The sequence below is a fragment of the Ammodytes marinus genome (assembly GCF_949987685.1).
Source record: "Ammodytes marinus genome assembly, chromosome: 6".
NCBI lineage: Eukaryota > Metazoa > Chordata > Actinopteri > Uranoscopiformes > Ammodytidae > Ammodytes > Ammodytes marinus.
This window is the reverse complement of record NC_137235.1, coordinates 23914998-23934113: the sequence shown is the minus strand read 5'-3', so window position 1 is coordinate 23934113 and position 19116 is coordinate 23914998. Positions and strand designations below refer to the sequence as shown.

General features: G+C 42.2%; 1 protein-coding gene across 1 annotated transcript; it reads right to left on the bottom strand.

Moving 5' to 3' along the window:
• Positions 1-5397: 5397 nt before the first annotated feature.
• Positions 5398-6633, bottom strand: LOC307251488 (uncharacterized protein; the record flags this gene model as incomplete). Its single annotated transcript, XM_080028855.1, has 1 exon — positions 5398-6633. One exon carries the CDS (start codon positions 6631-6633, stop codon positions 5398-5400), a length of 1236 nt encoding a protein of 411 aa, XP_079884981.1.
• Positions 6634-19116: the final 12483 nt, after the last annotated feature.

The window sequence follows — 19116 nt, the reverse complement described above, 5'->3', positions numbered from 1 at the left end:
CTGCCTAGTCACGTTCTTGTCCTCTATCCCTCCGCGCGAGAGTTTATCTATCTCTCTCTCTCTCCCTCCCTCCCTCTCCTTTTTCTCCCTCTCCCCCACGATTGGTTCGTTTAATAACAAGTGTTTAGGTTAATAACAACTGCACAAATACGTTTGCACAGACACTGTGAGGTCCAACAATCACTGGTGAATAAAGTGGGGGGCCACGGGGGCCATGCCCCCCCTAAATCTTACTGGCCCCAGATCAGATTTTTTTTTCTTTCTTACTTTTTTTTCGATAGGTTGGCCATGTTCATCCCGGAAAACACTGATCAATCAATGATGACTGCTAATCCACATATATAGGACTGATTGTAATTGACTGTGGCCACTAGAACTGGTCTCTGGTTAGCAAAGGTCTTGAAAATGGCACAAGTGTGGGTGCGAGCGTGCCACCCATGCAGGTGCATGGGCACGTGTCCCACCAGATTTTCGAAATCTGAATTTAAATTATTTTTTTTTTTGTGTGTGTATAGGCTCATTTCAATTATCTAAATTTTAAGTGTAACATGTTCTTTGTAATCACAGAATTTCATAAATAAAGGTTTATTTTTTAAAGCAAGATATTTGGTTTGTAGCTCCAAAAACATTAGCAAAAGCTAGTGGTAATCCATCCCTCAGTCCAGTTGATAATTATCTGGCTGCTAACAAGTTATGTTGTTTTGCTAATTTTACATGAACTGAAATAAATGTTGACTTTTTCCTGTATTCCCTTCACCAGAATGCATCAGAATGCTTCTATTACATGTTAAAATGTATGTATACCTGATAGTATGGTAACTGCATGTTGGCAATCTTCTTGGGAGTTTGGAGACAGCCTTGAAAACAAGCATTACGATGGATATTGGATACTAACATCATTTGGGTATTTGGGATTATAAATCATCTTTGCATTGGTTATACAGTAGCCTGGCTCCGCCCGCCCGCCTACTTCCGGCCAAATTTCATTTGCCCTTCAGTAGACTTCTGTACAAATGAAATGAAGTACGATGGTCTGGTTGGCCCAGGCTAGTTATACAGCATATCACATGCCATTCATTCAGGTTTGCAATGGCCACCCCACTCTAGGTCTGTGTCCCACCTTGGCCACCCCAGTCAAAATGTCCTGGAAACGCCACTCCCAACTATAGCATGTAACAGCACGCCCTTCAGCACAAGGGTGCAGTCACTGTAACATACACTTTATTTAGACATGATTATCTCCTCCTGGTGATACTTTGTAATTAATGAAGCAAAGACTAAATTAATTCTGCAGCAGTCTGAATAGGCTACTTTTTCCACCACTGCTTGGCAGAAGGCTTCAGCTTTGAACTTAAATTCCCAGTGAACACTACAGTTGTTGTTTTAAAATAATGGATATAATGACAAGTATAAAGAAATCACAATGTTTTCATATATTTTATCAATATCTTTGCATTTAATTCGAATGACATTTTAATCAACAACTCATCTAGTCTTGTTATTTATTTCATTATGTGTTGCCTCTGGAGGCTGCCACATGTCAGCACAGATTTGAATCGCTTAAAATCTCATGATAGTGCATGTGTATTTTGCATTAAGGCATATCACAGCAGGATTTTTTTGACTTTACGCTGATTAACACCACACTTGTGTTAAAGTTATGAGGCCAATGTAAATGTGTTTTAAAGCTGTGAAATCAAATCAAATCAGTTTTATTTGTATAGCCCAAAATCACAAATACATTTGTCTCAGTGGGCTTTACATTTCATACAATATGATATATGATACAATATGATACAATATGACACCCTGCCCTTACACCCTTAGCTCAGCTGAGAAAAACCTCCCAGTAAAAACCTGTGCCTCCTAATCAACTGTCATGTGCAGGAGAAATGTAAGAATATATGCCAGGCCACTGTCATATAGTGGAGGAACAGGATGTAGATTTTCTGATGTGATATGCACGGGTGTAAGTGGCTGAACCACTGTCCTCACCAGACCTCATATAACCCTGTCTCTTATGTTTCATGTTGAATATTGTTGGGAAATAGCTTCTATTTTTGTCCTTTTCATATTTTGTGAATTTTATTATCCTGTCTTTCTCAAACAAACACACGTAGGGAGAAACTAATCCTGACAGGCTTCCCACCACTGGTGGAGTATCTGTTTGATCAGAACATGGTAACTGAGTAGGCCCTAGTACTCGCAGTGGTAGACCCTTTGTTTACACATTACACATTTAGGGCTTGTGTAAATACTGTATATACCAAAAGTATTGACAAGGATCTGATATATTTGTCATTCATCAGTTTTGTACACTTTGCCATGTTATACATAAACCGTAAAAATAATAAATGCTCGATTATGTCTATTGTCTCGCTATGGTTTCCAAATGAGTATTCTTAAAAAGGCTTACCTGTTAAAACATTTTAAAACTAGAAATTGTAATAGAAATCCATGACTATCACTATCCATGGACAAGCAAGATGCAGTTTCGATTTAATGGGGAAACACCCTCGTTATGTATTAATGTATCTTTCTTTTTTAAGTTGACCTCGTGTCTTTTTGTCATTTTGTTTACACTTACAGGAAATGGACGTGTGTAAGCGTAGGAGATTTTCTATTATCCTACAATCCCTGTTTTCCTCGTCGCCACCATAGTTCACGAGCGGTTACGTCAGCCCTGTTTTGTATCAGACACACATTCACTACAGCCTACTTTCTCACTCACATCCCTTCCCCCGCTCTGTCTCTCACACACACACACACACACACACACACACACACACACACACACACACACACACACACACACACACACACCATCACCACCATTAGACCATGTTGGGGAAACAGTGGCCTTGAACTTGTCTAGCTCCTTCCCCCACCAGTCCTCTGCTTAAACCACCACCAACCCCCAACACACTCCTCCATCTCTCTGCATGCCGGCATTCCCTTGGCAACTGTGGTGCGCTGGTGCCTGCCTAGCAACCACAAGGCTCTCGCTCCTGCCTATATGGCTCATGGTATTGGGGAAGTGGGGGGGTTTGCAGGATAGGCTGGAAGAAAATGTATTGCAGACAAAAGATATCATGTGCGTCTCACGTTGTTTTGGTCAAGGCCGAAGTCTAAAGAATGAGTATTTGGCTGCAGCTACACAGGTCTAAGGTCCTCTGTTTAACCAAAAGGTTTGAAATAGGGCTGCAACTAACGATTATTTTGATAATCGATTAATCTGTCGATTATTTTCTCGATTAATTGATTATTAATCGATTAGTTTTTTGGTACGTAAAATGTCAGAAAATGGTGAAAAATGTTGATAAATTTTCCAAAGCCCATGTTGACGTCCTCAAATGTATTGTTATGTCCAAAATACACAAATATTTCAGTTTACTGTCATAATAGGATTATAGAAACCAGAAAATATTCACATTTGAGGAGCTGAAATCAGAGAATTTGGAAATCTTTTATTAAAAAATTACTCAAAACGATTATCAAAATAGTTGGCGATTATTTTAATTATCGATTAATAATCGATTCGTCAATTAATCGTTGCAGCTCTAGTTTGAAACACATTTGTATTGGTCATGTAGGCCTAATGTTTATGTCATTTTCTAACCCCGTATTTAGCGTTGTGCTATTTGAATAAATATTAGATATTTGAAGGTTGGAGAGGTGTAGCCTACTTCCAACACAGAATCATATCCCTTGCTTGTTTTGTATGTGCTACATGCGGTACTACAGTGAGCACAATGGAGGACACAGCTTGTGTAGTAACACCCTTGTCAGTCAATGAATGAATGTAGGAGACTCAGTGATTCATGCTGATAGAATCAACTGGCGCCACCTGGTGTTCACAAAGAATGATTCAATATAGTGGAAATCTTCAAGAACGTGTTAAATCAGATAATGATACTCAGTCCAGTGAATCACATTCCTCTGCATAAATTAATAATTCAGTGGGTGCATTGCAGCTTTCTTATGCCACAGTATGTCCAGAATATGTTTCACGGCACCTCTACTGACGTCCATCTGCAGGCTTGTACTCTTCCCAGGTGTTAATGTATTCTGAACTTGCATTGTCCACTTCCACATGGGCCAATCAGCCTCCACCGCAGCTGCTACCAAGCTAAAAATAGCTTCCATATACGGTGACGTGAGAGATGACTCATGGGCAGAGTCTCGCTCCTCTGCCTGCATCTGTACACCACCACCCTTCTCTCCCTGGCACTCTCCAACTGTCCCACCTTATTTCAGTGACCTTTCAGTGTCATCAATGAAATATCAGTTCAGACGAAAATAGAATCTGTTATGTATTCATCCTCTTACGCAGTGCCACACCTTACCTACCATAATGTATTTCTCACTGCCCCAGCAAGGGTTACTTTTTTTCTATCCTGCCTGTGATTTCTGCAAAATGCAGTTGTAAAAAAGCTGAAAACTCTCTTGCATGTCGATGGCTGCATCTGTAGTAAAAAACGAAACAGCTATGTCTGTAAGTTATCAACAGTTTTTCTTTTATTACTGTCACTGCCACACTCATTCCATCAGATTGATTATTTTGCCTGAATATTAGATACAGACATCAAAGTCATATGTGCTCTGCTATTACAGTGGAACTAAATACAGTACAGATGGTTTGCAATGTAAAACATATTCAATCTGTTTTCAAATACTCTTTTACATAAAACATCCTTTTATTTCCATAATTCTGAACAAAAATGAACCTTGCCATCACACATAAAGTATAACAACAGATAGCAACAAATAAATATAACAAAGTAAACTCCAAAAATTGGGTAAAATGGCATTTTTTACACACCTGTGTATGTTGCATTGAGGTGTTACAAATGATAACCATGTGCTTTGAGTTGTAGCTCACTTGTTTTCCGGTGTTACTGACAGACCTGTTTAATCAAGTATTCTGACATGTACAGAGTCCTTCAAATCTCAGAGAATCAGCCAAGGACATTTGATGACTCACACAGAAATCAGTACGTTTTGCAGTCATAAAGCATTATTTTATAACATAAATGTGTTGGTGTTCTCTCGTATTGGTGTTGTAAAAATCACTTTTTGTTTAAATGAGTGAATATCTCCACGATCCGCTACCTGTCTGTACTGTGTGTGTGCTTAAAACAATCCAGTGTTAACAAACAGCCTTAGACTCTGTAAACAGGTATGTTGTTAGCTCCGGTGGGTGCCTGCCGCCCTTTGTTTACCCTATAGATGTATATCAACACTGTTTTTTTTGCTGCAGTACACACACGTAGCGGATCGTGAAGAGATAAACACGGATTTTGAAAATAAAGTGATTTTGTCAACAAGAGTACTCCAGAATCGCTGACTCCACCTTTAAACTATAGTCCATACTTGATCCTCTTGTGCTCTCAGGTTTTAAGCGATCTTAGGGAGAAGCTGCTGAGAAAAGAGCCTCTTGAGCTGGGCCACTTCATGAGACAAGCAGCTGATCTGAGACCTGAGTCTGACGTCTTCGGTCGAATGCTTTGTCTTGATGGAGTTGTGCAGAGAGGAGGAGATATCGTATCCAGAGGACGGACCCTGATACTGCTGCACAAGTCCACCACAGACCTCCCCACTGGACCAAGGAGTCTGACCCTGTGTGTGACTGTCCCACCCTGCCTGCTGCTGCTGGTTCCTGATCTGGATGTTTGGCCCCACTGTGGCTACAGGTGGTCCACTGTGTCTGGTATCAGAGGAGGAATATATCTCCCCTCCGGGCCCTTTGAAGCGGAGCTTTAGCGGGAGGCTCCTCAAACCCTCAGGTGAGTCTTGTCTTTGTACATACTGACTCTCATTCACCTCCAGCTCCAGGGGACAGATCTGGGGGTCGTAACCCTGCTGCTGTTCCTCTGCCACTTGCTCCCTAGGAGAAGGCCCGCTACGCTCACTCAGTGTGTCCTCAAATAACACAGGGTTTCCCCCGTTTGAGCCGCATGAGGTGGACACACAGGACTCCTCCGATACACTATGATTTGACAGAGGTCTGGCTCCACTTGGCCCATAGATGGCACCATGCGGCGGTGGGTGAGTGTGGATGTGGTGTGTGCCGGCACTAGGCTGTCTGTTGCGGTATAAGGATCCATCAGGGTGAGGCTGGTAGGAAGGTGTACTGGGTGTTTTGTGAGCGTAAAGGGGCGCAGATGCTGGCAGGACGGAGGAAGCGTCAGAAGGGACCAGGCCGAAGCGATACTTTAGGGCCAACAGCTCTGCCCTCAGGCGAGCGTTCTCCTTAAGCAGGCCGAGGACTCGACTCTCCACCACCACGTCATTGGCTCTGCGCTTCTCTCTGGAGCGTTTGGCCGCCTCGTTGTTTTTCTTCCTCTTGTCCCAATAGCCCTCGTCTTTCTTCTCATCAGAAATGAACTCTCGTTTGCGACGTGCGTTGTTAGCACTGTCTTCATCGCAGCTGCTACCGGCCTTGGCTTCAGCACTGGCAAGTCTCTCTTTGAGGGAAAAGGTGCAACCTAGGAGGGTTCGGGCCAGCTGGCTGGTGGAGGTCAGGATGGACACAGCTTCATCAGTGAAGGAGCCGGCCCCTCCCATAGGCCAGGATTCTAGCTCCTCCACAGCCAGGTCTTGGGGGATGCCTCCCACAGTCTGGGCTGTCATGTCCTGTCTGTAAGACGTGTGAGGAAATAAGGGGTGGGGGGTTGGTGGTCTGGGCTCAAGTGTGCTGTAATGGCACCATCTAGTGGTAGAATAAATCACAAACACGTGGTGAGGCGATGTTTTGTTTAGCAGGTTGCAAAACATTAAATCAACATTACATTGATGCCAGAGAAACGTTGCAATGAATATAAATACAGGAAAGAATGTCTGACATGAATTACTGTAGTATAAATCTGCATGAATACAGAATAATAATAATAATATGGTCTTATTTGATAGGCCTACAATTAATCGTATCTATGATTCAACAGTGACATTGTAACACATCAAATTTTAGGCTGTAGCAATCAAATGATCAATTAAACAATTCATTAAAAGAGAAATAAAAACTAAGATTTTTTTCTTTCAATCTCAAACGTCTCAGAGTTTGATTAAGAAGATTAGGCTATAATTTCTCATTGTTTACCACCCAGTGACGATAACCAGGCATTTATAGTAGCCAAAGTGTTATCACCAAAATTGTTTCATTGAACCCTACATCATAAATAGCTGGTGAGGCCCAAATAGTTAGGCCTTTGTTTACATACAATTTCATCATCTCATATGAAATCCCAGAGCCATTTCATCAGGTGTGGGATAATAAGATAAATAAATAACTTGTAAACTTAATGAAAAAGTAACTAGACAGGCTACTACAAATTCACTCGCATGATAAAAAAACAAACAAACAAACAATACAATCATTGAAAGCCTATAGGGAAACCTAAAGGAGATCTTACCTACTAATCAAACTGCAGCTGAAGCCCTTTGACGAAAGTTAAAAGAGAGAGAGAGAGAGAGAGTAGACACGTGGAGCTTTAGCGGTTTGCTGAATGTTTCTGATCCTTGGCTCTGCATCTCTGTGCTATTTCTTCCTCCCCCGCTCATCGGTTCAGTCTGGGTCGGATCCTCACCCCGGGTGACCGCCTCCCTCCTCCTCCCAACCGGAATTAAGCCAGCTGAAACTAGGGGCGACGCAAAAAATAAATAAATAAATGGTTTCAAAATAAACCATAGGCTATAACAGCTTGTCTACGCTGACTTTTATATAGGCCTACTCTATGGCTGACTCATATAGGCTATAGTCGGTATTATGTATTATCAGACCCACAGGCACGATATTGGCAACTGTTTGAAAAGGAAATGTGAGCTTGAACAAATCAACATGTAAAATGTTCTCAAATACAGCTAGCTACTAGCCTACTAGTTTCTTCTCAGACCATGGACCTATAAATAACGTCTCAGACGAAACTTTAATAGTGGTATTTACAACAAATGTAATTGTAAGGTGAGTAATTTACTGTAAACACATCACTGTTTTATGTAGGCCCTATGTTAACCAGCTCTCTATGTGAGCAGCAATAAAGCCAAACATAGCCTAGCTTGAGTCCTTGAGAGCAGTCCTATGGATTTGAGAAGTGAAAAATAGTCCAAAGACTGAAGGGTTTATAATAACAACCATACTTTATACAACAGTTGGTTCTGACCGAGTAATTTGAATTATATCTTCTTCTTTTTTTTTGGCATTTTTATTTTATTTTGCATTTTTATTTAATTGACAGTTCGGAGAGACAGAGATGAAATGGGCAATGACACGCAGAGAAGACCCGAGCAGGAACCGAACCCAGGTCTGCTGCGATGAGGACTAATATTAGTATTTCTCTCTCCACAAACAGAGAAACACAGGACCTGAAAAGTAATCTCAGTAAATATAATACTACGTGTTTCACTTAGTTGAACCATTTTAACTGTGTACTGAATTCCTGAACTAAATCATAAAGTAAGGACCACTGCTTATTGGAATTCCATACTGTAAAGATTATTTAACATTTAATTTTAACGTTGAAGTCTGTCCATCACTGTTTTTTATATCACTTGGTCAGATTAGGTCGCCCTGTTTATAAAAGCCTGTGCTCCCAGAAGTCATCGTGGCTTCACTTCCTCATTTGCTCTTTGCAGGTGGGCACCCGATTGAGGAGTGTGTTATGTGTGTGTGTGTGTGTGTGTGTGTGTGTATGTGTGTGTGTGTGTGTGTGTGTGTGTGTGTGTGTGTGTGTGTGTGTGTGTGTGACAACTGTGTTTCTAAACAAACACACATGTGATTGTATTTTTACTTCCATCACAATGTTAGATTATCTGATGCAACTGTCGACCACTGTCAAAAAGCGAACACGTTGAGGGGGCTTATCCTTTATTAAAATACAGAATGTATTTTCTTCTCTCTTTTCAGAATAAACAAGACGATTGGCTTTACTGTGTCAGAGCAAAGGAAGGTTACTGCACCTGTGAGTTTATCTATTATATAATCCAAGTATTGTAAATAAGGAATGTAACAGCCGTACAGTGAGTCACTGGAATGCCAGTTGACAGTGTGAATGGAAAAGAGAGCTGTTACGTAACACACACACACACACACACACACACACACACACACACCCACACACACACACACACACACACACACACACACACACACACACACACACACACACACACACACACACACACACACACACACACACACACACACACACACACACACACACACACACACACACACACACACATAGATCATGTAAGGACTGCCTGCCCTGGGCTGGAAGTTCTGTTGGGGTGAGGTTGCACTAAAAAAAGGAACATTGTTCCATGAGTGATCTGCTGCTGGCCAATAATACTTCCTCTCTGCACATGGAAATGCTTCACACTGAACCTCTCTGTCCTTGTGTCAATCTCACCAGTTTCTCCAAAGCAAGGCAACAGTTAACTTCAGCACCATTTAGTGAGAACAACAATGCCTCTGTTGACCCATTTCTGTCATGACCTTGGCAGATGGCTTTTAACATGCTGGGGCATGGCTGTGACATGCAGTGATTTGCACAGGCTCAAAGAAAATTGCACCGCTGTCCCAAGGTTCAGCTGAATATTTTGCCAGCAAATTAGATTAAAAAACCCTTTGATTTCAGTTCCCGCCTCCAATTTTCAAGGTTATCCTTTTTGGGGAAGTATTTTCACAGAAATTAGGGCTGTGGCATCATTGTGTACTCTGTTTCAAATGAATACTTATACTTACTTAAACTTATACAATTATAATTAAAACAAAAAATTGTAATTTTCTGTAATTAAATGTCAATTTCTTCATGCATGATATGTTTCAGCAAACCGGCTGGTGGCACTAGCGGTACATTAAGTAAATGAACTGCAATTCATGAATGGGTGTATGATATTATTATTATTACAATATTTGCTTATTATGGAAGCAACGATATGAGTGGATGTTAGAAAGGAAATACACCTGAGATGTTTATTATGACTTCAAGTTTACACATATTTTGTCATGGGGAAAATAACGAAAGAAATCCACAGAGCAGGGCTAATACAACATTTAAATACACATGATCTCTCTCATACTGTCCTTTAAGGCCGGCCAATTCACATCTTAAACAATTCCTATGTGTAGGAATACCAGTAGCAGATTTCCTTGTAAATCGTAGATGTTGCAGAAAGAAAACTGATTGGGCAAGCAAAAGACACTGGTTACATATTTTTTTTTTATCTTTATTGCTCTGGGTTTGAATTGTATGAGACTACATACCCTTGAGGTTGTATACTCCTCATGTAGATTACATCAAGGCACTTTGCTCTCAGTTGTCACTCCTTCAAAGGGCTGTTTGATAGTTAAGGCTTGGTTAGTGTCAGGGTCAGGGCTGAGCTTTACCTTGCAGTTTCTTTCCAGTATGTATTTGATTCTGAAATGACAAAAAGTGCAATAAATAACGTGGTAAATAAAAAATTATTCACATGCATCAAACAGGTCCATTTAGTGATGTGAAGTGTATCTTCTGGGGTGCTCCGGTGGTGTAGTGGTTAGAGCGCATACCATGTGGACTCAGTCCTTGTTGCAGTGGTCACGGGCTCAAATCCAGCCTGTCGTAAAAACTGGGCGCATGGAGTAGGACATCTCTGCTTCTGCAGTTTTGATTCTGACCAATTAATCACTGGAGTAGCCTACTCTTTAAGGTTAGGTTTAGGGGCTAGTGAATATTTCAGTAAGGGTGCTCTCAAGTTAAGAATGACAAATGTGTGTGTATTCCAGTGTACGTGAAGTTGTATTAGATTACAGAAAGTAGTTAGCTGGCTGACAGCGGATAGTGGCCTTGTTTGACTGTGTGTGTGTGTGGTCAAGTTCAAATCAGGGGAATTACCCTGACCCTCCCTTCTTTCCTCCCTCCCTTCCTGCCTCCCTCCTTCCCTCCCTCTCCCCTTCGCTCTCCCCCGTTCCTTATTACATGCCTCGATGTACTCGGACTCACAGTGGTGAAACAGCAGCTTTCACCACTCTAATCTTCATCCTGCTTTCGGACATCAGGTCAAGATTGCCACAAATAGCACTGTTAATAATTGCACATCATCCAAACAAATTACCAAACATAAAATAAATCAAGACTTTACTGGGTGTGAGAGCAGAGACCTTATTCTACTGAACAAATCCTTACCTTTCTACCACATGTAGTGTTGCCAGTTTTATTGGGTATTCCATTCAAAAGATGTTACAGTGTGTCTGCTCTGGCAAGGACAAGGAAACAATACTACATTTGTAGAAAGATAAATGACTTGACTAAAGTTTCTCTTTAATGAGCACATATTCATTTATTGTTTTTAAGAAGCAAAAAAAAGCATGTTATCATGCAACAACTTTCACTTCTCCATAAGACTCTTAAAATGCATTACATAGACTATTCATTCCATTTGTATACAATTATTGGTAATGTAGTAGGTGTGTAAAGCCTAACAACCGGCTCTACATTAGCCCTGGTTGGTGCGGTGTGGGAGAACTCTTGTCGTACGCGTGATGTGGTGCTCATAATAAATGTCTAATACATATTTCTGGTTTGAGTGCTGTGACCCATTTATTTCATCACTTGGTCCAGAGCAAACATATAGCGACACGCTGCCACGGTACAAACGGTTTGCTTTTCCCCAAAACACACACACCTGGCCGTGCCCGGTGATTAGTTATATGCCTTTAGTTGAGCCCAAAGCTCCACCCAGTGGTAACGCACAAAACTACATATCACAAAATAAAACAAACAAAAGAGTGATATAATGGCTCCAACACACCGGCCCCTAATTGTGTATGGCAGGATGGCATAAACAATTTCAACATATATTTACATAATTGGAGCCAATAACCATATGAAATAAACTAATAAATCAAAAACACCTCTTTAAGAGGTTACCAAGGTTATTTGCAATTTATGTTGCAGCCTCTTGCAGAAGACAAAACTTTGTCACTGGTCTGTCCATTACGCTGGTCTTGGTTTGTACTTGCGCAGAACGCACCAGTCCTTTCCTGTCTGGATATGTCAGTAGAACTCTTCCAAGCAACCAGGAACTGCATGGGGCTGTTGCATCTGCGATTAGCACAATGTCTCCAGGCATAAGACTTCGTCTCTCCTTTTTCACTCCAGATTTGCCAGATGATAATGCAGCGAACTCATCAGGGAACCTTTCCTGTTGAGCGAAGCGAACGATGGATACTTCTGCTTCTGCAAGGTCTTCTGGAGTCAAACTCTGTCCTTCAAATGCAGTTTTAATGCGTTGCATCTCCTGTTCCATTGTGTTGCCATTGATTTCAGCATCCTCTTGCATCAGTTCTTTTCTTTTACGGCTCATCTCCTGTAGAGCCCTCCTGATTTTCATCATCCACGCAACTGACCTCTTCAACCTTCCCCAGTCAGAAAAGTAGGTTAATAGTTGTTTAGTAGCATTTGGTCCATCCTCGACAACCACTGCATTAGCTGTGAGCTCCACTTTGACCTCCGGGTCATCAACCGCAATACTGGAATCCAAGATGCTTACTGGCCAGGTATCTTCGGATTTCCAAAGGAATTCGAGGCCTTCGATCCATCTTCGGTTTGCCAAAAAATGATCTATCATTAACCCCCTTGAGGCTTCGTCGGCAGGGTTCTGGGTGGGTTGTCCAAAATCTGATGGCTTCAGGCATCGCTCTACCTTGAATGCAGTCACTCTTTCCAGGTCTTGTACCCATTTAATCCACTGCTGTTTGAGAGCTGAGGGAATTTGATCATCCCACCCATTGCTCCTCCTACACAGATCCTGTAGGATTAGTTTAGCTGGAAGTGTGAGTGGTGCAAGAAATCCTAGAGGATCATAGACTGAGCTGACCACCGATAGGATCCCACGTCTTGTATAGGGTTGTTCCTTGAGTGCCATCTTGAACTTGAAAGTGTCGGTTTCGACACACCAATGAAGACCAAGGGCTCTCTCCACTGGCAACTGGTCTCTGTCCAAATTCAACTCGTGTAGAATCTTTGCTCTCTGCTTCTCTGGAATGGAAAGCAATACACCACGACTGTTGCTAATCCATTTTGTCAAATGGAAGCCTCCTTTTTGACAAACAGCTGTCAAGTCTCGAACCATTTCCACAGCCTCTTCCTCAGACGGCAAGCTTTTTAGACAGTCGTCCATGTAAAAGTTCCGATTGATTGTGCCAAGTACTCCAGCAGGGAAACTGTTCTGGTTATCCTCTGCAGTCTTTCGTAGAGCATAACAAGCACAGCTGGGAGATGACACTGCCCCAAAAAGATGCACAGTCATCCTATATTCCACAAGTTCCTGATTTAAATCACCTTCAGGCCACCACAAGAAACGCAGGAAATCTCGATTATCTTTGGCTACCTGGACTTGATGGAACATGGACTGAACGTCAGCCATTACTGCCACAGGCTCTTGTCTGAAACGCGTTAGAACTCCTAACAATGAACTGGTAAGATAAGGACCCTGTAGAAGTTGACTGTTGAGAGAATTTCCTCTGAACTCGGCTCCACAGTCAAACACAACACGGAGATTTCCTTTCTTGGGATGATATACTCCGTGGTGTGGAATGTACCACATCTTTCCATCAGACCGTTCCAATTGATCTTCAGGCACACGTTCAGCATACCCCTGCTTGATGACCTCACTGAGACAAGTGGAGTATTCCTGGTGGTATTTTTCATTTTTCTCAAACCTCCTCTTCAATCCAAGAATGCGCTGCTTGGCCACACAGTGATTGTTTGGCAGAGAAACCCCTTTGTTCTTAAAGGGAAGTTTCATGTTATAATGTCCATCTTGAAGCTTTACTGAATCTTTCATGATTTCCATGAACATGACATCGTCTCTCGACATCTCCTCCTTGTCTCCTGCTGTTTGTTCATTAAAATCATGGTTGTATTGATTATTCAGTAACACCTCCAGCCCTTCTATGGAGATCCTGTTAACGGAGGCAGCAGGGTGGCCACTATCGCACTGCTCCTCAGTGCATCCTTGAAGGGGGCCATTGATAACCCATCCCAATAGGGTCCTTATAGCGTGGGGTCCATTTCCATGGCTGTTAACTACTTCCCAGGGTTCCAGCATTTTGGAGGCATTGGTGCCTATCAACAACTCTACTTCCGCTTGGATGCGAGGAACACCAACACCATCCAAGTATGGCCAGTTAGCCAGTTCTTCTTCTTTGATGATGTTACCTGTGCTTACAGGCATCCTCTTCTGAGTATAGACTTCTGGTAGGTCATAGAACCGTTTTCCAGTGAGGGAGGAAACCTCCAAACCTGTCAACCTGTAACTGGAAACTGATGTTCTTGAGCCCATGGTTTGTAGACTTATTTGAGCTTTTCTACCATCCATGTTCAGCTTCCTCATCAGGTTTTCTGAACAAAATGTGGCTGTACTGCCTGGATCAAGGAAGGCATAGGTTTGGATGACTGCGTCTCCTTTGCTGGACTTAACCTGAACCGGTAGGATGGATAGAATCCCATCAGTTTTTCCGGCCCCTGCATGCCCACATGTTTGCAAAGAGACCACTGCGTTGCTCACCGATGTTTCCTTGGGCTGCATATCGTCTACGTTGCTTGCTCTCACCCTTTGACTGATGTGAAGGACGCTGGGATGGGTTTGGCTGCACACCTTGCAAGTCAAGCGCTTCTCGCAATCCCTGCTAATATGCCCAGCGCAGAGGCAGCCAAAGCAAACTCCTTTTTCCATTAAAAAGTTTATTTTGTCCCTGTGTGTCTTCTCCTCCAATCGCGGACACTGCTCCAGTGCGTGACCTTGAGAGCAAAACATGCAAACGCTGGTGTTCATTGCAAATGTGCTTATTTGCCGTTGAACCTGTTTGGGCTTTCTGGACTGTTCAGAAGAAAGGGTTTCAAAAGTAGCAACAGTGGTTGCGAAACTGTTTCCTTTAAATCTTGGTTTTGACTGTGATGTTCGAGTCACCTCTCTGTTTCCTGTAGTGAGTTCTGTATTCTGAATGTCCCCAAAGATTGGGTCCGACACTATTTTCACTTGATATTCGATGAATGTGACAATATCCATGAATTGTGCCCTGCGCTTGAGGTTTTCCAAAATGCCACATGCAGAGACTCTCCACCTTTCCTTTAGCCTGTATGGAAGCTTTAGAATCACTGCTCTCATATTTGCTGGCATATCCAGTTCTCTCATGTACTGCAAATCCTCCATTGCATTGCCACATTCCCGCAAAAATAGTGCATATGATTGAAGAGATTTGACGTCCTCAGGTTTTACAACTGGCCAGCTGAGGACTTTCTCCATGTATGCTGCAGTGATCTTGTGTTCGTTGCCAAAGTGTTCTTCTAGCAGATGCCTTGCCATAGTATAGCCTCTGTCTGGAGCCATATACTGACAGCTACGAACTAGCTCTTTTGGATGACCTCTGGTGTACTTGTCCAAAAAATACAAACAATCCCCTCTGTTGCTGGCATTTCTCTCCACACAGTTTTCAAAGGCTCTGATAAATGATGTATACTGCAGAGGATCCCCGTCAAAAAATGGGATCTCTCTTGGTGGTAACAATTGTTGTTTTATAAGCAATGTTGATATTTCATTTTGCTTTTGCAGTAAAGTACAGAGCGCTGACGTTTCATGAGTTCTTTGAAATAGGTCAGACTGAAGTCCATGTGGATTGGTTGGTTGTTGCACATTAGGGTCCAAAAGAGGTTTGCTTAATGGTTTTCCATTGTTTGCCGTTTCATTATGAATATCCTGGCTGTCCTGTGTTGCATACCAATATGCATTGTGTTGCTGTAATGGTTGTTGCTGTGGATGCAGGAATGGTTGTGGCATAGGTGGTGGTTGTTGTGAGTCCACAAGGGTAGGGAAGTATTCTTGAGCTTTTGGATTCAGAGTGGTCTCCTTTAACCTTGTTCCTTTTGCAAAATAAGATTCCATTGCATTGGATCGTGTGCTTGAGCGAGCTTGGTGGCTGTAAGTCGACAGTACTGCTAATTTAGCAGCAGAAGCAGCCATCTCTGTGTTAATTTCCAGCCTTTCCTTTCTCCTCCTTAGCTCCTCTGCTTTCTCCTCCAGAGCCTTGGATGCGAGGAACATTTGCTCTTCCAAAGCGTGTTTGTCATTTAATGCTGCGGCGCGAGTTTCAAGTGCAGCTCTATCTGCCTCGGCCTGAATGCGTGCTGATGTAGTAGAGGATACATTGCTTTTCGAGCTTGCATGACTTTGCCGGCTTGGTTGTTTTTTAGAAACGTTTGTTTGAACGTTGGATATGCTGTCATCGGGATTCACCTCATTCCCATAATCCTCATTAGCCTCAGATTTGGGAATGTCTGCTTTTGCCAACCACCTGTCCATTGTTTCCATAAATTCATTTACACCCAGCAACTTTGCTTTGAACCATATTTCATGTGTTTCCTTTTCTGCAGGGGGTAACAGTTTTAACAGAGATGTATGTGCTTCCTTTGCCTCATTGCACAGAGTTGTGTATTTTACATAATAACACTTGACCTCTTTTTCGTAATCTCTGTCACCCATTAACCCCTGAATTGTTGTTTTGAGATTAGATGCTTTGTTTAGTTTTGACTTTCTGGTTTTTTGCAGTGTTTCCAGTTTATCCAGAAATGCCTTTTGTGTTAGTTTGACTGCACGTTTAATGACAGATGGAATGTCACCGCTGGCCACGCCCCCACTGGGCTGCGTGTCAGCAGCGGTGAACTCATCACCATCGTTACCCTCATTTTGCACATTTGTTTCAGCATCCATAGTCAATCAATCACCATCAAAAACACTTTGAATACACCTTTAAACACAGAAAGACCAACCACAGATTTGTTGAATACCAGTTAGAACCAATGCATTGGATTTTCAGTCAAATGTGTGCACACAATATCTAAATGGCCATGTTGGTATTGCTACACATACCCCTCCGGTCCGGTGGATTGACGCTGTCGCGGTGGTAGTCCGTGGTTACGGCTCGGTACGTAGTCCTTGCTACTCGGCCAGTAGAAGCTGTTTTATAATCCCAAACGATCCAATTGACTGAAAAGAAATCCCGCGATGGTGTCCGCGCTGGCGAAATCCAACGACGGCTTCCTCGATCAGCTGTTCAATGGCGATCCTGGCGAGTTCATTTAGCACGTTTGTACTTTAATGTAAAGCCTAACAACCGGCTCTACATTAGCCCTGGTTGGTGCGGTGTGGGAGAACTCTTGTCGTACGCGTGATGTGGTGCTCATAATAAATGTCTAATACATATTTCTGGTTTGAGTGCTGTGACCCATTTATTTCATCACTTGGTCCAGAGCAAACATATAGCGACACGCTGCCACGGTACAAACGGTTTGCTTTTCCCCAAAACACACACACCTGGCCGTGCCCGGTGATTAGTTATATGCCTTTAGTTGAGCCCAAAGCTCCACCCAGTGGTAACGCACAAAACTACATATCACAAAATAAAACAAACAAAAGAGTGATATAATGGCTCCAACAAGGTGTGACCACTTATTTTCTCAATCTCTCTCTTTCACTGGGTTAAACCGGTGTTCTGAAATGTCCTTTGTATAGGGGAGTCATGCATAGAGAATGTTAATCTGCTTTTCGCAGAGGAAAAAAGAAAAAGAGAGAAGAAATGTGATATACATCTGTCCTCAGCAGACCTAAAGCTACTCCAAGTCCAAATATTTATTTGAGTAAGAGTTGCATTGTTTGTTCTTTTTCAGGGGACTGCGGGTCACAATTCGGCCTCTCTGTCCTCTCTGTCACCTCTTAATCCCGAATCACCTGCCCTTGATCAAGGCACTGAAATAAACTGATACTGCAGACGGGGCGTCATGACCGGCTATAAGTGAAGTGTAAGGTATTTATCGGCTGATGAGAGTAATGTCTTGCTACTTGCAAACACTGTCTAAGTGGAGACCGAATAATAACGGTTATATCTGCAGCACTAAAAATATTAGGATCCTCTGAGAACCTTTAAATAAATGCGAAATTAAATAAGAAATTGGCACATGGCCTTCCCTGATGTTAGCTTTCTTAAATATTTCCATTTGGAACATGTGATTATTGAAATAGAAAATAAGGAGAAAATACAAGGTACATAGGCCTATTTGTGTTCAAAATGAAAGAAACGCTAACAATGCTCCACAGCAGCCACACTGACGAGGCTGCCAGCAGTTCTTGCAACCAAATGCCTTTTTGTTAACAAGCTCATGTAAATTAATTTCTGTGCCTCTTCCTCTCCCCATTTTTCTCTCCGTCTCTATCTCTGTATGTGTACAAATGTTGGTAAATGAAAGTCTGCCTTTTTTCTTTGTCTTCCCCGAGGCTCTGCATGTCTGTGCGTCTGTAGGCCTATGGGAGAACGCTAGCGCCATAATGTGATTACTGCCTCCATCATCTTACATAACCAGGATGAATCAGTGAGTGCTGCCTGCGTTACATAAGCAGATGTTTGTCCTAACCTCACCCTCACCCAGATTAGAAACAGTGCACAGTGCACACACAACTGCCAACAGCCTGCTGAGATCTAGGCCGCAGGCGTGAGGAGTGCACGTAACGGCAGAAGATTGCCACCCAATGGCCAAAGGCTGACACAACACCTTGCATTTGCTCGTGTTCTCACTCAACTCAGTTCTGTCACTGACCAAAAAAAGGAGATGTGGGTTTATGAGGATGATTCAGATTAAAGGTCTAAATCCTAATCGTGTTCCTGATGAATTCTGTGGATAGGATAACTATTTTCCCCCTGCTGCTCTACATGCGCCAGATTTATCTCTCAGTACAGCACTTAAAATGTTGAGTTGATGAAATCACGACTAACACATAAGCCTTGAGGCGTACAACTCCATACCATTGTTTACGTCAGCTCCCTGAATAAATCATGTTGCACCGGGAGACAGTTTTACAGCCTTACAGGTCTTTAATAGAAGTGAACAATGAAAAACAGCAATGAAAATAATTTGAAGCCCTCTTTCGAGAATATAAAAAACATTGTACAATAATAAAGTATATCATCTTCACATAAAAGACTATGTCAATAAATATGTTGCCATTTAAGATGATGATAAAACAAAATGAGAAAGCTGCAGATTATTTACAGTTTTGAAATCTTGCTTGATGAGAGGGAGAGAA